Source organism: Halyomorpha halys, unplaced genomic scaffold, assembly GCF_000696795.3.
Source record: "Halyomorpha halys isolate HHAL.00 unplaced genomic scaffold, Hhal_1.1 Scaffold868.1, whole genome shotgun sequence".
Taxonomy (NCBI): domain Eukaryota; kingdom Metazoa; phylum Arthropoda; class Insecta; order Hemiptera; family Pentatomidae; genus Halyomorpha; species Halyomorpha halys.
The window spans coordinates 635,715-657,021 of record NW_027108945.1 but is presented as its reverse complement, the minus strand read 5'-3'; the positions used below and the strand labels follow the sequence as shown (position 1 = coordinate 657,021).

The 21,307-nt window shown below is 30.6% G+C and overlaps 1 protein-coding gene across 1 annotated transcript in view; it reads left to right on the top strand.

Annotated features, from left to right (window-relative positions):
• LOC106686751 (frequenin-2) overlaps positions 1 to 18,836 on the top strand; it is a gene marked incomplete at its 5' end in the record, with an annotated part of 186,989 nt that extends 168,153 nt beyond the window's left edge. Inside the window, 1 exon segment of the mRNA XM_014430237.2 lies at positions 11,012 to 18,836. Within this exon segment, the coding sequence (XP_014285723.2) occupies positions 11,012 to 11,218 (207 nt within the window).
• Between the last annotated feature and the right edge of the window lie 2,471 nt (positions 18,837 to 21,307).

Genomic DNA, 21,307 nt, shown 5'->3' with positions numbered 1-21,307 from the left:
AAAGAATACAATTTTTTTATAACATTCATGAATAGGTTTATACAATAATTTATACATAATCTAATAACTTGTTCGAGACTGGTTTTATTATTAAAATAAATAGTAGCCAACTAAGTATCGACACTATTTATTAATCCTTCAAATGTCCAAGGATTTAGCCATGTCTAACCTGGCCATCATCAAGAACAATCATAACTATAAATACACAGCCTCTTATCCAACTAATGAATATTTACAGGCTATTCTGCCCAGGTCTAATACCATTGGTCAAATTAATTGATGTATCCCACTATTTCATTTAAATATGAAAGTATATATTAAATATACTTTTAATTGAAAATTATCGAAGCACTGATATCACTACTTATCAATAATATTCTTATAAGTACTGAATTAGGCGCAAGTCCATTCATTGCCTTCAAAAACATGTTGTTTCTTAAATAATTTAATTATGCTATTGGGGCAGCAAGTCAGACAACAATATTTTTCTAGTATTTAATCTGTTGGCCATATATTGTATTGCTTTCATAGAATAACTTATATGAACTTTATACATCTACCAAAATTTACAAAACGTTTTATATCATACAAAATATTACATATACCGCTTGATTTCCGATTTTCCTGTTTCCTGCATGCAGCTCTTTCGCGTCTTTGTTGATTCTGTCTTGTTGACCTCCTACGTGGTCTCTTGCCTACCACACTGGCATTCATTGTTGTATAGAGGCGTCCTAATGGATTGCTTAGGCGTTTAGGATCTGATCCCAGATGGTATGGAGGATTTCCCGATTACTCTATTCTATACAATATTCTGAATTTTAAAAGTGATGAATATCGATTCCCTTATACATAAATAACTTTTCAATAAAATGTACGGTTAGTAAGATAGCATAATAAAATAAGCATAATACCATAACGAATTTAAAATAATATATATAAAATTAACTGTTATAAATCTGAAAAAGTTAAAATAAATTTAAAATCTGTTAACGATAAGTTCAGACATACCTTGCTATGGTAATATGAATTCTGATAATAATTTAGCAGGTAGAGCAGGTGTGCCTTCGTTATAAATGTCACTCCTCAATACAAGTGGTAACTCTTCGCCAGAATGGAACAATCACCCAAGAAGAGAACCATGTCTTCTATATTATGAGAATTACATAACACTAATCCAATCGTTTCTCTATCTAGTACAAGAACCCTGTATTAAAAAAATCAGTTATATCACCCCATTTTTTATTACTGTAATGAAAACTATGTAAAGTGGTTTATAGTTATTTTTTGTCCGGACAACTATAAATCAATTTGTTTAGCAAATATCACAAAAATTACTTCTCCTATGAAGATAAGTCAAAGACTACATTATAGTATCTTAAACTAGCTTTAATTTGAGTGCTGGCAGACCTCTGTACGCAAATGGTTGCTGAGATATAGATTTCTGATTATAAATTATACTGTTTACTGATTTTCAGTACATTTTTTATGAAATGCAACTTTTTAAAAAAGTATATTTAGGGGACTATTGAACGTAAAAGGTCTTCTAGGAATCTTATTTAAGAAAATTTACTTTATTTTTTTTAACTATGTTCTATTAGGTTTTTTAGTGTGCCTGGTAATTTTAAAGATATGGAGCTCTGAATGAAACGTTTTGCAACAGCCACCAATTTTTACTCCCCTAATATATACATGGCTGACTCATCATTTTTTTACTAGCAACTATACTCTGATTAAAGTAATCAATAATTTAGGAGATATAACTGGCTTTTTTTCTCCTCTTGAGCTCTTGGACTAATCGACAATGATTAAAAACAGAAGTCCCCTCACCCTCAGTCTGAAGAGTAATTAATTATTCATATAATTTCTAGACAAGTTTTCATAGTATAATTCGTCGAGAAATTTTACAAAAATAGATAGAGATACATTGAAATATTTCCTAATTCCTCACAGATCCTCTCATAGCTCTTACAGTTCTTAGTCCCCTTCTCATGGAGAAGGCAAAACACTTTAGCATGTTTTGGAAAGTAAATGTATTTGCTTCCCTATCCTTGGACGTTCTCATTTGGCAATTGCTTCATATTCTCTCTGTATCCTCATCCAATTAGACGCCGGAGGGCAAAAACAGGCGTTCACTAATTCGGTAGATTAGGGGAACAGAAGTGTGGAACATGGGAACATTAGCGGAGGCAGACCAGTGCGACTGTAGCAATAAGCTAACGGGTGGTCTGTTCTGTAACAAATGTTCTTCATGCGGCATCTCATCGCGGCGAAGGGGGGGGGGAAGTAATGATCCCGCTCTGCTGGCTGGTAATACAGCGAGGGTTAGATTAGTGGCACATTTGTCTTCCATTGGGTCAACATCTTCTGCTAGGAAATGGATTATGTAACTGGAGTGCGCTGGTCTTTGGGTAGTTATCTTGGAGTATTTATTTTTTATTTATTTTTTTTAGATATTTCATGCGTACACATTTACAGCTTGAGTAAGGATAGACTGCGCCCTTAATACTATTGCAAAAAGTAAATATAGTAACTGAATCTCTCAAATTAATTGAGACCCTGTTTCGGAACGATCACTTGATTTTTGATCTTTTGTAAATCCAAGAGTTTTTCCGACTAAAGACCACAGGCAGTCCAATAATTCTAAGTTTATTTCGAGCTTATCATAATAATTCTTAATTGAAAAAAAAATGCAATTAACAAGAAGAGAAGATATGGTAATGAACCGCCTAAAGACAGCACACCCAAGTGTTGCACATGAGTACTTTATGGCGAGAGGAAAACCGCCAAAACGCATATTTTGTGGGGTACCTTTAACGGTACTAACTGCACATTCTGACTCATTGTGCCTACGATAATGAACGAGTGTCTGTTTTTTTATAAATCAGTTGAAGAGAGCAAAAATGGCCTCAATGGTCGAAAAGCCCAAAATAATCGTAAATAAATTCAAGAGATAAGTCTTCAATTAAACATTTTCTACTGCTATTTTTATTATGTAAGTAGTGAATGAAAAAAATATATTTCAACAGGTTGATGTAATCTTGTATGATTAAACGGTTTCGATGAATTAAACATCTTTTCTGAGGTATAATTTACAATTATGCTTTGCCGGTTTTTCATCTTACATTGAGAAATACGAAATTTTAACTGTGAGCTTAAAAGCTAGACGATTCTTCGCTGATTCTGAAAAATTCTCTTTACTAAATAATATCCCAATCTGAATATCAATATTTCCAAGATAAAAAAATATACGAAGTATTTATTAATCAGTTGGCCATTTTATATCTCCTGATTACAATCATTGTAGCGGTCTTAGTGGTAGACGTCACCGATTTAGTGCCACAGCTGACGCAGAGAGGAAATTAAAGAGTTTTTCACTGCCTCCTAAAGCAATATGTCCCGATACTCGAACCCTTGACAAAGGTGTGTAGCTTAACATTCCTCTAGTTGCTGCGGCTTCGCCGCTATTCCTGGCAGCTTATTGTGCTTCGCTTATCAATGTTGGAGTTCAGAAACTGGAATATAGTTGGCCAACTGCTGTATTGTGGTGCTGCGGTCTGCAACTACTATCTCTTCCCAGCCGCCAACATTAATTAATTCTATTTTTCCTCTTCCTACATAAAGAGAAAAAAAAAATAAACTAAAAAACTCCCGGTGGTGCGCTGTTGAAATATTTTGACACATTGTATTATTAGTTAAACTTTTTAATTCTGGACGTAAGAAACTAAGGAAAAAAGAAAGATTTCAAATTCATACATTATGCACTGCACTATACTGGCACTGGCCTCTGCTATGTATCGAGCTTTGGACATCCGGGATACTATTAAGGTGTTTCGTCATCTGCTCCTGATCAGGGTATCCTTCTGGGAAGCTTTTAGCATCCTCGGATGTGAAAACATCTGTATTAAGTTTGTCACATTACCAGAGGCCCCTGAGGAAATTAGATTGACAAACCTTTAAGTATCGAAGCAGAAAATAGGTTAGGACGAGGGACCAGAATCAAATTAACCAGGCAGATTCTTTCTAGAGAAGCCAAATTTTTTGTTATACATCCTCGGCCCTGAGGAGGGGGACGCCTGCCTCGGGTGTCTTCGGACATTACGACCAATGAGATAAGAGATTTCAAAATAAGGTAACGCCCTAAAAGGAGTAGTGGGAGAAAAAGAGTAGGGTAACAAGGGCAGGAAAAGGCTTCACTTCAGGACCAGACAAGAGAAGAAGAGGACACTCTGCAGAAAGGGCTAGACGGAGGAGGGTCTCGTCAGCAGACAGGGTGAGGAGGATGCGCTTCGACCATACGAAGGCTAGGAGGCCTGTACATCCCTGATGAAACAGAAGACACCCACGGCACTACATCCCACGGCATCAGCAGCTATAAGTATAAATTAACTACTAAGCAATCATGTAATAATTTATATTTTATGGCAACCTTTATCTGAATCATTTGAATCATTTTAATCATAACCAATTGTAAATAAATACTTAGTTTCTTTATGTAGTTTGTATACTATTATATAACCCAATATATCACTCTTTATTATCCTATATAATCAATGGTAAGAACATTTTATGAATTTAAAGGTATTTAATTGGTAAACTGGTAAACACACAAACAGCCTTTGGAAAGGAATCCAATTATAATAATAGTTTTTTAGGACTCAATTTATAATCAATTAATTAATTTTTGGATAATTGCCTTCAGCGATTATCCTGGCATCCCAAGTAAATCAGCTACTAGAACATAGCACCTCTATAGTCGGGCGAAGATAATTTTCCTTTCAAATCCAAAGATATGTATTTGAAGATATATACACATACTTTTTGTAATCAAAAGTTTTACAATTTAATCCTTTAAATTTTCTTAATTTACCTAGTCAAGTTGCTAGGAATTTTTTAGGAGTTAAATCTCCAGTGACGTTGTTGAAAAAATTGTTGTATTAGAGATAGCCCTCAGGGAGTGGTAAGCTTTTCACTATCGCCTTTATAAACATTTTTTACACCGAGATATTAGTTTACAAATACCTCTAGATTGACTTAGATGAAATTTTACTGGACTGTCAGTTGGTTTTACGACTTAGCTAGTCAAAGTCTGCCTTAGCTTGAATAATCACCTGTCTTCCGTACTGTTTGCTGCTGCCTTTCAGTTTCTCTTATCAAGTAGAATCTTTGCATCTATAGCCACTCTGTCTTCCCAATTCATATTATGCCGTGTAAATGCTCAGACTTGATTTTATATGGGATTTTATTCGGTTCCATAATCACTAAATGATACCCACTGGCGAGAATTTAATAATGATACATATCAGGGTCTCTTATTATACGTATATGGCATTAATCCTCCTTTTTCAAGCGCATTGTCCATAAACTCCACCGGTTTATTTACTAATGTAGAAAATGATCAAATAAACACACCAGATATACAATATGCATATTACACATCGCTACGTCTCTTTTAATTTACTAAATCCTTTGGCCCAGAGTTTTCAAAGGGCTGTACGATGGGATTTAGAAAAATTGCATAATATAACTCTTTTTTTCTTAGCTAACGATAAATTTTAAATACAAAGTCACAAATTAAAAAAAAAGTATAAAAGCAAGATGGTACGGGTGTGGTAAAAAAAAAATTCAAATAGTAATTAAACTAATTAATGTGAGCCAACGTTTCGCCCCACTTTATAGGGCTTCATGAGGACATCTTTTAGTGTGTAGTGTACTTTGACATTTCTTTTTTTTCTACTTTTCTTTTGTTATTATTTCCGTTTTCATTATCTAATACATTTTCGTAATTTTTGCTTATTTATACTTCTCACATATTATTTATTTATTTTTTACATTGTTCATTTATATATAAACTTTCAAATATTTTAAATTGTATTTAGCCACACCAAAGTTAATACAATACTCTAATACTGTTTCCATGTTCCAAGACATGCACATCAGCTAATTAATACTTATAACCTAACATGTACCGCCTGTATTTTATTGAATATGTTTGAAACAATAATTGCAGTATCCAATATTTCTATACTCAAATTGAAAACGTATTTTGAGAAATGGGAGCTCCGCAGATTTTCAATGTGTGGTTCCCTAATTATTATACAGGGGATAAAAAAGTTTTTGAGTTTATCCTAATGCACAATCAGCTTAACCACCAGCTTTTCATAGTGAATATTTTCTGTGTCGATATTTACTGGAACTTACGAAAACTTTAGACAAGGTTTATGAATGTTTTAAATATGTATGTAAACCATTTCCTGGCCTCAGTGTGGAAAAATTGAAGAGGGCATCATTGATGGATCACAATTCCGTAATCTTGTAAACGAGAATTATTTTACGAACTGTGACTTCAGTTGGCTTGGAAGCATGAAAAAGCACCGTATCAATGGTCTTTCTGGGGAACTAAAAATCAGGAGAATATTCCGAAATAGTCGCAAAAGTACTTCAAGATTCTGAATAATTTGGAGCTAATATGGGTATCAAAGTACATTTTTTGGATAGATTTTGTGACAACATAAATTATTTCAGTGAAGAACAGGAGGAACTATTCCATTATGATATCAAAACAATGGAGGAGAGATATCAAGATCTGTGGGACAGACATGATGACTGAAGAGGCTTTACAAAGAGACTTTAGTTACCAGGCATTTCGTGGAACATTCTGAACATGGAAGAATAAAAAGAAAATAATCTAGATTTAAGGATAAACTAAATAAATACATGTACAAAATTTGAAATTATTTAAAATTGAAGCCAAATAAAAAATATAAAGAAAAACGTACAACGAACTGAAATAGAAAAAGGCACCAATGAACTTAACCATCTATTAATTGGAAGTAAGATCTTTTTTTTTTTAATAAGATCTATTTTCATAACCTCCTTTATTATTATATTCGTAAAACACATATATACATATTATAGGGAAATGATATATGTATACAAGTGAAATATAATTATAAAGAGTTCGACTTGGCTCTGATCCATTCTAAAATCATAAACAGCTCAATGGTGTCCCACAGGGTTGTGTTCTTAACCCCCTTCCTTTCTCACTTGCCGATCTAGGGTTCAACTTCGTCAAACCTCTACTGTTTGCAGATGGCTTAGCGATTGTTAGCAGGTTGTGTTTTAGATGAACGTCAGTAACAATAAAAATAAAATCCAAGAAGCTGTAGACAGAATTAATCCTTGTTCCACATCTATAGGCTTGCAAACTTCCACAAAGAAAACTCTATGTCCACTTTAGTCGAAAGACAAAATACACCTTTCTCTCCCGAACTACACCTAGGAAATTAACGATTTCTTATAAAATTTCACTATAAAGAAATATTTCATAAATAAGATTTTTTTTTACAACTCCTAATCTTTATTTCCAACTTATAAAATATATACAAGACATAATATATATACACATAATTACAATAAATCTTGTTTTGCCGCATGGCATTATAAGAAGAGAATTGCAATGTCCGCTGAAGGCGGGTATACACTGGTGGTATAATAACTGGGGGCTAACAGAGAACTGAGAGAGACCATTCCGGCTGGTGGTGGTGGTGTGGTAACTTCAAGCTGCAGAGCCCGGAGTCCTTCCCTCGGCGAGGACGTCTACCAAGGGCACAGTGCTTTTCCACCTCCCAGGTCTTGTTGGAGGGGCGGTCTATCTAAAGAGCGGGTTGGCACAGGCCTTCAGCCCATCAAAAAGTTTGATGTGCCTTCGCCCTATATACTCCGGCACAGAGGGAAGCTGGAGTTCCTGGTGAATGGTGGTGTTTCTGGCCCTCTGTAGGGTTGTTCCACGGACGATTCGCCGGTGGACGGAATTCTGATAGCTCTGCAGCTTTTGTAGCACTGCAGCGTGGTTTGGTAGAGGTGACGCAGCAGGGGTGCACCATAGAGCAGAGTCGGGCGGATTATCGCCTTGTAGATTTGCAGCTTCAGCCTTAGAGAGAGTTGCGTGGATTTCAGGAGATGGAAGAGCCTGTAGCTCTTCTGGTGGGCTAGCTTAAGTCTCTCCCGAACGTGACTGGAGAAGGTGGGGTACTTATCCAGTGTGACGCCCAGGTAGAGAATGGAGTTGGAGATTCGCAGGTCGACTTCATCCACTTTGAAGGTGGTAGGCTGTGGCTTCTTTCCTTTTTGGAACGACATCACAATAGCGCCCGTTTTGCCGGGGTTCACCCTAATCCCAATACTTTTAAGCGCATTAGTGGTGGTGGCAGCAGCTTCTTGAGCGTGGGTTAGGGCTGTCTTGGCATTAATGCTGGAAGCGTAGATGCCGATGTCGTCCGCATAGGCTCCTACCACTGCCTTTGGGTGTTCAATGGTTACTACAGGTGTCGTAAAGACGACAAATAGTACTGGACCTAGTACCAATAAGATAACAAATAAAATCTAAGTGGGACTAAATATTACAATTAAACAGGTGATAAATAAATTATACGGGAATTAGAATTGAACCATTTTTGCAGAGCGGTTTGTGAATTGAATCGGCAAACTCATGTAAAGGCGGGAATAGTCCAAAGGAGCACAAAGGGCTTTTGGACAAGCTTGTGCTGCAACCAGACGGTTGTGTTAAGTTAATATTGTTGTAGAAATGCCTTCAAATAAATATTTGTGTTCTCCGTTTTTTAATAAATCGTAAAATTTTCCTAACAATAGTTAAGAATAACAATAATTTAAGATTGTGTAATTTAAAATTCAAAAATTGAGTATAAATACATTGTTTCAAATCTTGCCAATCACTTTAGCCATTTATTTTTGTACAAGTATACATTTATAGGAATATTATATGTCTAGGTAATTAAATCATTAAGTCTCTTATTAAAATACTTGAATAAACGTTTCATTTAATAAAGATTATCTAATAATTCTATCTATATATTTTTATCATCTGATATCTTCAATGCCGATATTTACGTTTTCATTTACTTTACTAATCTTTATTTTGTTTTATTTTTCATTATAAAATAATTTAATCGACGGTAATAGGCAATACATGTTCGAGATCCACCATAAGTGAATACACTCTGGAACACACGAGCGTGTGTATGTCGACGTTTGTTTCTTTCTTTGTTTGCGAAGAATTTGTAGATATTTTGGATTTGCGTCAATTGGCAAACGTGTAGACCAGAATTTAGAACAAAGAGGCCTCCACATATTTGAGAAAGTAGAGCCGTACAAGGCCGACTCTTTGGGGCACAAACAAATACCATTAACAAATTTACAAAGCTATCTAAATCATGCTTTGCATTTAAAATTAAACCATTCTTGATTTATTGACCTTCTATCTTAAAGAGACGACATTTCAGAACTCTAATAGAAATATGCTAATTAATTCAATTTGTTATCCAAAGTCAATAAATTCAAAGGCTCCATTTTAGATGCGTTCATTATACAGCCTATATTGAATTAGCATTTAGATGTGTTTTGCAATATTTATTGAGACTTACATTTATAGAGACCTCTTGGGGCATACCTCAGCACTCTCGGGGCAGAAGGGGTGCACATCTATAATTGGAGATATCTGAGCGAAACTGATATTACTGATTTGATTTTATTTTTTTTACATACTACCAGAACTTGTGAAAAAATTATTCTATTGATCTAAGTTTTATAATCGAAAGTTTTAAACAGATTACCTAAAGTTTGAGGTGAAGCCCCAATGTCAAGGTCTACTTAATTGAACTACAATCCTATTAAGTGAACCACATATCACATTCTTCTAGGCCTCATTGATTGAATTATTTATAATTAAAAACATTTTTTTTTGTATACAAAGCTACCACTCGCAAAAGGAATAACTATGTTTTGTGGTGATTCATTAATTAGAAATAACATTTTAAATTGATAAATCAAATAATTATTATATTAGTAAATAAAGTAAGAATACACATTATAACCTAAGAATAACATTATAAATATGAAAAAATTATTATGTTTTTGTTTAGACAACGAAAAAATACATTGACTTTAAAGGACAAGTATAGGTAGAAAATTCAATAAACTGCAACTTTTTGCAGGTTTGGTTTCAATAAATAAATTTAGCTTATCCGACATAAACATGTAAGTTCAGTTTTGAATGGATTTTTGGTTTTGAAATAGGCTGTTCACTATCGCTATACCACGATTTTTTTTTATTATTATTTATCAAAAACATATAGTTCTGGCACAAACAATGTCAAATTTTAACAGTTTTCATTTTGTGAATGTATCTTTTTTATTTATATGGGTATCTTAAGTTCAGTTTTGCACTAATGTTACTAATGCTCCATTTGAGCAAAAAAAATTGTTAAGGAAAAATGTTCTGTAAGCAAACCCTTTGTTAACAGTGGGTGAGTAGCTCAAATGAAGAGGCTTATGAACTTCAATTAGATCTTTATATATATGGATTTTCAATGTTTTTATGCTTTCCAGATAATACTGATCTCAGAATGAGTAGAATGAAGGGTTCTGTAAATTGGTGTTTGGGATATAAAAAGAACTATTCCAAAATTATTTATTGTGTTCTTGATTTCTCTCTGTTAAGTTTTTATATATATAATTCCATTATATTAATTATTCCTTACATAAATTATATTGTATAACAATAGATTAAACATTATTTTCAATTTATGCTACTAAAATTGCATTTTACGTTTGTCATTAAGGCCACATTTCTACTAACATTAATGTATTATTTGTAATTATTTTTATGTGTAACTGGGTTTATCTCACATAACTAAGTTAATTCAATCCAATTGAGTTTCATGTCATTTTATTTCACCCAGCTTTGTATTTCGCATGATCTTGAACAAATTTTCTCCTTGCAAAACCACTGTTCTAGAAACAGTCCTTCCTTACACAGTACAGATCCATTGACCCTTCATGGGTTCTAGCAGTACGGATTTGTTTCAACAGAGACATAACATCAAACTTTATGATACTAACCTTAATATCTTAATTACTTTTATCTTTGATTGTTGTACATTATTAACAATGTAGAAGATCAACATAGTAATTTTTTTTTTTTTTTTTATTCCAGGGGCAGCAGCCGCAGCCTGAAGATGAAAATACTCCACAAAGAAGAGTTGATAAGATCTTTGATCAAATGGACAAAAATCATGATGACAGGCTGACCCTGGAAGAATTTCGAGAAGGAAGCAAGGCAGACCCAAGGATAGTACAAGCACTATCAATGGGCGGTGGAATGGAGCATCCAAAGCCTCAGGAGCAAACAGCTCATCAGTAGTATGATAATCCATCGGGGCTTGCTTCTTTTGAAACAAATTTCAACTAGTAAAACCAACCACACTAAGACAAAATAGAGTAACATTGAAATATCTGTCCAACTCTCAAATTCATTGAATAATGATAAAATGAAAATAAACAGCTATATTTTAAAGTATTAATATATTTTATTATGTTTATAAATTACTGAAGGAACACAAATGTATATTCCTTACATTGCAATATAATATCAATGATTATATCAGAAATGCTTTCAAATATATTTAAATTCTTGGACAGATAAAGATTTTAAAACTAATGTATGTAATGTAAAGGTTTGTAGTAATTCTTAAAAAAAAAAAAAAAAAAAAAGGATATTACAACTAAATAATGAAAATTTGAAATGAAATAAGAGGAATTTCTTACTGACTTAGCGCTTCAATCGTTCAAGAAAAAGGTGTAAGTCTTTTTCCATTAAAGACTGTTATTCAGGTTTCCAAAATAGACTAGAACATTTGAGAGGAGTAATTAGACGTGAAATTGTGTTGAAAGTTAACATTTTGGCCAGTCGGTGCCACACCTACTGGGATCGTTCATTGATGAAATAGTGAATGGTTCCCTTGGGATTTTTCTATACACTTATTTCTTAGCGATGACACCTTCATGAGCAAAAGTTTAATTTTCTTCTTTTATGTTGTGTTTAGATTTAGAATAACTTAGCCTCTATAAATTATATCAAATGTTTTTGCGAAATTAAGATTGTAAAGTACAAGCCATGTGTTAGCTATTGATAATAAAAATTTTTTTAAGGACAGATCGAGAGCTCAGGTGAGATTTGATGAAAAGTCAAATTATCAATACTATAATTGCGTAATTGTATATTAAGAGTGAGAAAAGTTTAAAAGACTTATTAAGATTATTTTTTAATTGAACTGTAACAATATTTAAGACAAGATAGGAAATCATTGACAAGGTCTACAATTAAGTTCTAACTGAAAAGAAAAGTGTTTGGTAGAATAAATGTCTTTTGGAAATTCATTAAATGAATTACCAACACTTTATTTTATTGTTATTTAAAAGAAATAAGTTCATTAATATTTTTAAAAAGTAATCAGCTGTTGATTTCCCCTAATCAGATTGAAAAAAATTAAACTGAATAATTTTAAAAATAACTGATATTTAAATTTTGAATTTTAAATAGATATAGCCATAATTTTTTCTCTAAAACAATTCAATAATTTTACAAATATATGTATCAGATAAAAATGTCAGACCTTTTTTTAATGATTTCCATTGATTAATCAGTATTGCCAGTTACTATTAACTAAATTATTAACACTGTTGCCACTCTGTTACCTATGATTAATTGTTTGCAATAATAGTTTATATGTTGAGAATATCTAAATAGTTATATCATTATTAAAATTGATTGTAAATTATTTGAACATACTTAAACAACCTACTGAAAGTCTTGATCGATTCAAGAAAATTTAATATCTTAATAAATTCACATTTATTAAGCTCAGCCAATAATAGCTTTGAAAATAAGCTGCAGATAAGACATACAAGTTATACTATATTTCTAAAAACAAAAAAAATAATAATAATAATTTGTTTGATTTATAAATTCATATCTATCATGAAAAAATATATATAAAGTTGTTTTTGCAGCTTGTATTATTTTAAACCTGTATTTTATTGTTTTTCTTCCAAACACATTTGTTGATGATTTCAAATTAGGCATTTAAGAAAAGTAGGAATTTGACAGCAATTTCAGGAAAATGTTCCATATGAAATATGCCTCAAAATTTCAATTTTTTTATACAGAAGTAAAATTTTGATATTACTCTTTTTTTACATTTTTACATAATCTAATTGTTTATAATTAAATTTACAAATAAAGCAGTATAGTTAAATTTTTATTTCAACATTCATCGAAACTTAACAGTTAAACAATCATTAAATGTGTTTTCCTTAACAGAAATTTATCACATACTCCACTCTGCAAGTGCCAGGTAACACTCTTTTAAAAACCACATTTGCCGAAAAATTACTTTTAATATCTGGCAGTGCTGATTAAAAATAAGTTTATTAGCCATAGTTGATGAAGTTGCAGAGAAGAAATTTAACAATCATAGCTTGTAAATTTTGTTTGTGTCTTACTAGGCATTATATATAATTAAAGCACTTTTATAATGTTAGGATTAAATTGTTCATGTTATTAAAAATTAAAAAGTTGTTGAGTAGAAGAATTAGATTTTCCATTATTTTATAATTATGAACACAATGAATAATGTTACAATTTTGAATGATGAAGTGAAGTGTAAAGCAACAAAATTAAAGGCAGATGATGTCAACATGTAGAAAAATATAATAAAAATAATTTAAATTGATCCTCGAGTATGTAAAATATGAGATGTAATTTGAGCAACATACAATAATTTAAGAAATTAAAGCTAATTTAGAGTGGTTTTTTTTATTTGAAAAACTATTTACATTAATTTTGTAATCTGTATAATATTAAATGTTTTTTTTTTATGTTTAGCACCACCTTGAATCAATGTAAAAGTTCTTACTCTTCATTGAAATTATTTTACCGTACATTCAATGTGAGAAAAATATGGTCGGGGGCCCGGTCAGTAATAATAAGCACAAATAAGTAAAATTTATACTATTTACGCTGAATCATAGTGGAGAATCTACAGAATCAACTCTGATGAAGGCCTGAAATTGAGGCCAAAATTTTGGCACAAATAAAATTAGTTTTACTTATTTGCGTTTATCATTGCTGACTGCAACCCTTATCATCTTTTTTACATATTTTTCTATTTCTTTGTCCATGAAATTACATGTATTAAAAGATAGTTAATTTATTTTAAAAATAATGAAAACATTTACATATACAAACAAAATAAAGTAGAGTTTGTATTTTTGCACTCATATCCAATGCCCTTCAAACAGGCATCTTTTTTACAAATTTGGTTTTTATATTTTACTCAGTATTTCTACTTTGGATCCTTTTGCTACTTTTATTATAAACCTATAATAGTTAGTATAAGGTAATTTTGTGCTGTTTTTCTTAATATATGCTCTGGTAGGAATTTTCTATTATATTTATTCATCATCATTAAATAAATAAGTTTTGTTATCGGCAACTCACTTTTCTCTTCCAAAATAGTTTTGTCATCTGATTGCTATCCACTCAAAAGAATTTTTTAACCAAGGATTCATGAATGAATTCTTCAAATTTGATATCAAGAAAAATTATGTTCGATGGAAATACAAGATCTTTAAACATGTTAAATTATTAAAATATTTAAATTTCATTAAAGACACTGAGAACAGTATTTTCAACAGTAAAATTTGTGACAACAGTATGAACAGTAACATTTGTTTCTAGCAATCATAATTAAACAAAAAAAAAAACCAAATTGACTGTGCTGAAAGTAATCAGTAAGCAATCATCTTTTTCACTGATCCGTTAGTCCTGAAAAAAGAAAGATATCAGATTTTAAGTAAAAAAATCAAATTGAACTAAAATAAACTATGGTTGATCCCTCAGTTCAATTGTGTTAACTAGAGGATTACCTCTTTAAGATCCCTATACTAAAGAAATTGGAAGTTAATTGATGTCAACAAGGTAAATTAAAGATAACTTAAACAAAATTGTAATATTATTCAATCATGTCCAAATTAAAACCAAAAGATAATAATAAAAAAAGTAGCTTAGTTTTTGAAGCATAGTTAAACTTTTATAACTTTAAAGATGTTTAGTTATAAGAAAATTTTATTAATCATTGCAGTTGTCTGCTTGTATAGCGTTGTTAATTTTTCATTTACAAAGTGCTTAATCTGGGCAGAGGGCTCGAATCAATAAGAGCCTTATTTTTAAAATAAAAAACATTTCACTTGATTTAAGAAATAACAGTAATCAATATATTTTTTATATTGTAAAAAAATAAATTTACTCATTTAAAATATTTAACAAAGAATTTTTCTATTGTATCAGTTTAGATCTGGCCAGCCTTAAAGCCCAAGTCCAAAGCCTTGTTATCTTATGTCAAATTAAATTGCTATTGTAATGAGCATTATTAATAATATGAAAAAAAATTAATAAAATTAACAAAAAAATGAAAAAAAAAATATATATATATATATAAAACTAAGCAAATAAGTTGGCACTTTATAAATATATTTTTTCATATGATACTTTTATTATATGTAAATATTTGGCCTATTATTGATTTTTATAAATGCAGGTAAGTAAAAATGGATGACTTTTTTTGAACTCAGGTTGAAGTGAAACACTCATAATATTTACATTTTAGTATCACTTGCACATTTTATCATTTCTCAGTTGACAGTTAAACCTCAATTAACAAGTGTGAAGAAAGGTGAAGATGAAATTTGATTAAAAAAATAAATAAATAAATAAAAAGTACAATGTACATCAATTTTAATAAATAAAATAAGACAAAATACAATGCTTTATAATTATATGAAAAGTTGAAAACTAATGATGTTAGTGGAGTAAATAATCTCTACATTAGTTAATTAAAATCTTTATTTAATATGCAGAAATTTAATTTGATACATAATAAGTTTTGCACTACAAATTCAGATTTTCTGAAAAACATTTTTAATCTATTGAAGGTTCTCCTGCTTATGAATTAAAGTTAAACATTGAAATTCATAATTATTCTTTAATAGATATTTGTGTAAATGTTGAATTAAAGTGAATTATTTCAGACTTGTATTTTTTTGTTAATGATGAGTTCATAGTTGACCATGGCTATACATAAATAAGGAAAAGATGGTTGGGGATGCGATCAGTGAATTTACTTATTGTGTTTTTTTCTGACTACACCCCAACCATCTTCTCCTCATTTATACATATTTTTTGATTTTCTCTCATAATTTCTGTGAAACAATTATATATACATATATATGAGGTCAATGTAATTTTTGATTGTTACATTCTACCTATACCATGGAAGAAACTAACTTCATATGTTACCCAAAAATTAATGGAAAAATAAGTTTTAATATTGAAATAAACTACTCTTCCTTTCTAACGAACAATCAATCAATTGGACAAGCTGGTAACCAATAAGCGAGGTTTTCCTGTCATTTACTTTTATCAGCTCATTATTCTTGGCATTTCTGAAGCTGTCGAATTGACTTTTTGCACATATATATACTGTTTATTCTCCTCTAAACTAAATATATATTTGTTGGTCATGTAATATAATTCGATATTATACATATATATTGTAATATAAATGTTGGTTTGTAGTAAAAAGGAAAGCTCAAGCATAAATGTGAATAATTTATTAAGTATTCCATTTAGGATGAAATATATAGCTTTTATTCAATAAGTAAAAGGTATTGAGAAAAGAAAAAAAAAACTTAAAAAGTATCTTAATCTTCTCTGTTTCACTGTAGTCATTAATTTATTTATGTTTATACTATGAAAGAAAGAAAAACACCTATATACCAAATATATAATTCTATCTAAATCATATACCTATACCCAGTTTATTTTATTTTATTAAATCAATATAATATTATTTATTTACAAATGTATTTACCATTCAGTTATCAAAAATAAGCTCAAAATATATTGAAGGAGACAAAGCCTTTCCATTGTTTTTGCCATGACACAGGTCAACTTATAGTAATCAGTCTTACCTGATTGTCTGTAACTATAGTTTTGTTTTCTTTACCAACCAACTTCTTTTTTTATTTTTTGATGAGCTACTCTCTCAAAACTCAAAGTTCCCTACTATAATTTTTCAAAGACATTAGTTGTCTATCTATTAAGTTTTATTTTAATAAATGGAAGATATTCCGGGCAGGGTCAAGAATCAACTCATATAGTACAAAATCTATTTATTTAGAGCCAACATTTTCCTCCACTTTGCTGGACTGTTGCTTAGGAAGAAAGTCAGAGAATAGAAGAAAGCCCTGATGAAGCCTACAAAGTTGGGCAAAATGTTAGCTATGAATTAATAATTCTTGTATTATATGAGTTGATTTTTGACTGCACTCGGACCAGTAATGTCTTCCTTGTATTAATTACACACAGTCAATAATAAGTTTTATTTTAGCAATATTGTTTTTATTTCAAAGAAGAACTTTATAAACATAACATTATTTCATTAGTATTATTATTTTAAATATCTATTACAAACTAATTATTAATTCAATATTGGAACATAAATTTTTTATCAGGCATTATAAGTTTTTTGATGACTTTGAGTTCTTTTCTAACTATAAACTAGACTAATAAATTCCCAAAATATTTTACTCATATATATATTAGGAAAATCTCTTGTAGTCCTGCCCTAAAATTAAATAAAAATTCATTTTTTTTTCATGCGAACGAAGATTTTTTATCTTCACGAGAACTGGATAGTTAAAGGTACAGAAGTAGTGGGTGTGTCAAAAATATTATGCTGTGAGGATGACCTCTCACTATCATAATTACAAATGATCTAGTATACTTGAGCGTGGGTAGCCAGCCACCTTTGGAACTAGTCCCTTCATAGAATGTTGAGGCATATAGTTTTTTTTTTAACGAATGTTCATGAAAAATTACTGATTTGAAAATTATTTCATGTACAATGTTTATTTTAATTTTTTTTTTGCATTCAAATACTGTAGTCTTAATTAAGATGCTTTGAATTTATTTTAACATATGCTAAATGAGAATTTTGGCATTTTAATCTTATCAGAAAACATGCAACTGAAATCATCTATACTTACTATTATATTTAATGCATTTTTAAGATATTTCTTATTATGTGATGTTAAGGCTTTCATAATGTTACTATACTCTGTATTGTAGATATTGATTTTTAAGTAAATATGCTTGTACATTGCTGTATATCTGAATTTTTTGTCATTCTCTTGTGCTAAATTTCTCAAAGCAATACATATATGATATTGTGTAAGTTAAGACTAAATTAGGAATATGCATTTCAATTAGGGAACTGTTCTTAAATGTTTCTTTAATTTTGATAGGATTTATCCTTAATTATTGTACAGTTATATCCTATATCTGTTTATTCTATCCTATACTTTTAATGCATATATAACTTACTATTTAATTAATGCACTTTTAATATTTTTGGAACAATACTACCCATATGTACTGGCAAATATACCACACTTTGGAACTTGTTTATTTGCTTATTAGTCATAAGAAAGAAAATTTTTAAATCTATGATGAATCTGTAAATATAATATTAAAAAAATAACAATTTTTAACCAAAGATAATTTGGTTGAAACTAACTTGATTTAACTAATATACTAGAGATCTCTGTTCTTCATAATTCTGTTAATACCAACATTTTTCATACTGCAAAAATATTTGTACTTTGCTTGTTCATTCTAATTGAATCGTCATTCTATCCTTTATTAAATTGGTGGATTAAAATGTAATGCAATCTTAAACTACCAATTCAAAAATTTAATATTTCAACCTGATGTCATTCAATAGTAACAAATGTAATTCAGGTAAAATAAAAGTAATAGTTTAGAATATGGAGTATTTACTTTTATGTTGATAAAAATGTTGTTTGAATAATCAATTTGTGATTGTGCTATTTATACTTATAAAAATATAAGCTGTATGTTGTTACAAATGTTGCTTTCTTTGAACCCTATGTAGATCCAAAATAATATTTTATTTATTCACAATATATGTTTATTCATTTATTCATAGAAATTAAGCACTTTGCTGCAAGAATATTAATATAATGACTAATACTAAACAACATCGGTTCTTTTATAACTGAGTATAATAATCCTAAAAAGTTTTTCAAAGGTAGAGGATATATTATTGATAGGAATCTTTTAGTTATGTAAAAGTTCTGCCACAGTTACTTTAATTAGCCAACAAAGTGAAATAAATTATTACTTTTTAATTGAAATTTAGGAATGAAATACTAAAAGTATAATTAATGATAATTAAAATCCATGGAAGTAATTAATAACTACCAACATTTGATCCCATTTGTTGAAAAATATTATCATCTTTTGGTAAAAACTAATTCATAATTCACTCTTTTTGCTAAACTTTCTTTAAGTACAGTATGATAAGACTATAAATTCTCCCTAGTAATTTAAATATCGCAGATGGTTTAGGCTCATATGGTAAGCCTGGTAAGAAGAGCAGGGAGTTTTATTTTTGACTGAAATAAGATAAGTTGCAACATTAGTATTCATCAGAAGGAACAAAAAAATGTTGATTGGCAAAGGAAGTTCTTGTTGTGGAATTTAGGGAGGGTTTTATAAACAAAGATAAAGAGTATATGTTTTCACTAATAAACGCCACAACCGACTGCTCCAAACAAAGGGAAACCAAGCTATCCCATCCAGAGCAGTGTCACCTTTTACTGTTTTATTTACAATCAAATAATAATACTAATTTTCAACAACAATTTCCTTTCTAAAATTTGTATTAATCCTTTTATTTTTTTCTTCTTCTTAGTAAGTATATATGTCCTAATTTCTTCTTCTAAATTTTCTGCTTCACAACCCATATTCTTTACATATAATTACAGTCATCTGCATTTAATCTAGGGTGTTCTTCATCTTCATCCATGTAAAAATCTTCAATAAAAAATTTCCTCATCTTTCGGTCAAGTTTTTCTTCATCTTTGAAACAATGTCCAGGGCCACCAGTTAAAGCCTTTAATTCTTGCAACCTCCCTTTAATCTCAGCAGGTTTCTCTTCCTCCTTCTTTCTGTCTCAGCGCTTCTTAGCTTTACTTTAATGTTTGATGTTGACCAGATGTCAGTTGTTTGCTCATTGCAGGAGCTTTGTATTCAAAGTGTTCATCACTCACTTCCATGTTTCCTTCCTGGGCAAAGATGACTTCATTTTCCTTTTCATTTTTCTCGGTCACTGAAATTAGATCACCATATAACTCTGGAACAACTAAAACATCCTGAAAGTTAAAGTTGTTTTCATCACCTTTGCTATGTGTCTCCATTATATGTTACATCTATTCCGTGTTTCCTTCCTGGGAAAGGATGACTTTATTCTCCTTTTCAATTAACTTAGTCACAGACACTGGGTCATCAGGCAATTTTGGAACCAAAACATTCTGATAGAGTTGTTTTTATCACTTTTGCTGTGGGTCTTCATTTTAATTTTTTCTTGACGAGTTTTATCGGTTCTCCTTCTATCTTTCTTTGTTTCTTTCCTCCACTAGATACTTATTATCCTTGGTAATTGCGCTTAAGACTAATTATTTAGTCAAAGATGCTCTATGATGTCTTCTTGGTTGAGGCTTTTATGTATCCGAGGGTTCATTTCTCCTGTGTCATCTATTATTTTCTTTGTTAAACCAGCATTCTTTTTTAGGTGACCTGGTTTTTTACTAATAAAGCAGGCTTTTAAACAAAAGTTTGACCTTTTATAATATGCCTTTGATGCTTGTTCAGTCCTATTAAGGTTATACCTTCTTTCAAATGAAAAAAGCATTTGCCTTATTTCACTGAATTTAATATTTCTTTTTACCAAAATAGCGATGACAACAGGATCATAATATGATGGTAAGCCTTTAATGATATATCTCACCAATTCTCTGTCTGTTAAGGATTTACTCAGTTGAGCTATCTCTTTAACTAAACATTGAAACCTCATGAGATATTCATCCAATATTTCACCACTGTTTTTCCTAATTTTGGCAAGGCCTAACATTAAATTAATCACTTTTTTTTCTGAAACGCCCTCTAACCTTTTTCTTAATTTTTCCCAAACTTTCGCACTTTTCACCTCTAATCAACGGCAATATATCGTCACTAACCGTTAAAATAATAGTAGAGAGTACCTATTTGTTACATTTTTTCCAAGCTGTTTTTCCTTCAGTCAGCGGATCTTTTCCTATAATTTCTTTGTACAAGTTCTTTGCTTCTAGTAGTCGTACAAGTACGCTTAAATTTTCATCTACCGGATCCTGTAATTTTCTGCAGCAAGTTTTTCTACACTGAATACAGTAGCATCCATCATCCTTTGTGTTTTGATTTTGGGGGTTAGTCCATAATAAAATCACAAAGCTTATGTATCCGTTAATATACGTAAATTACACTCATCAC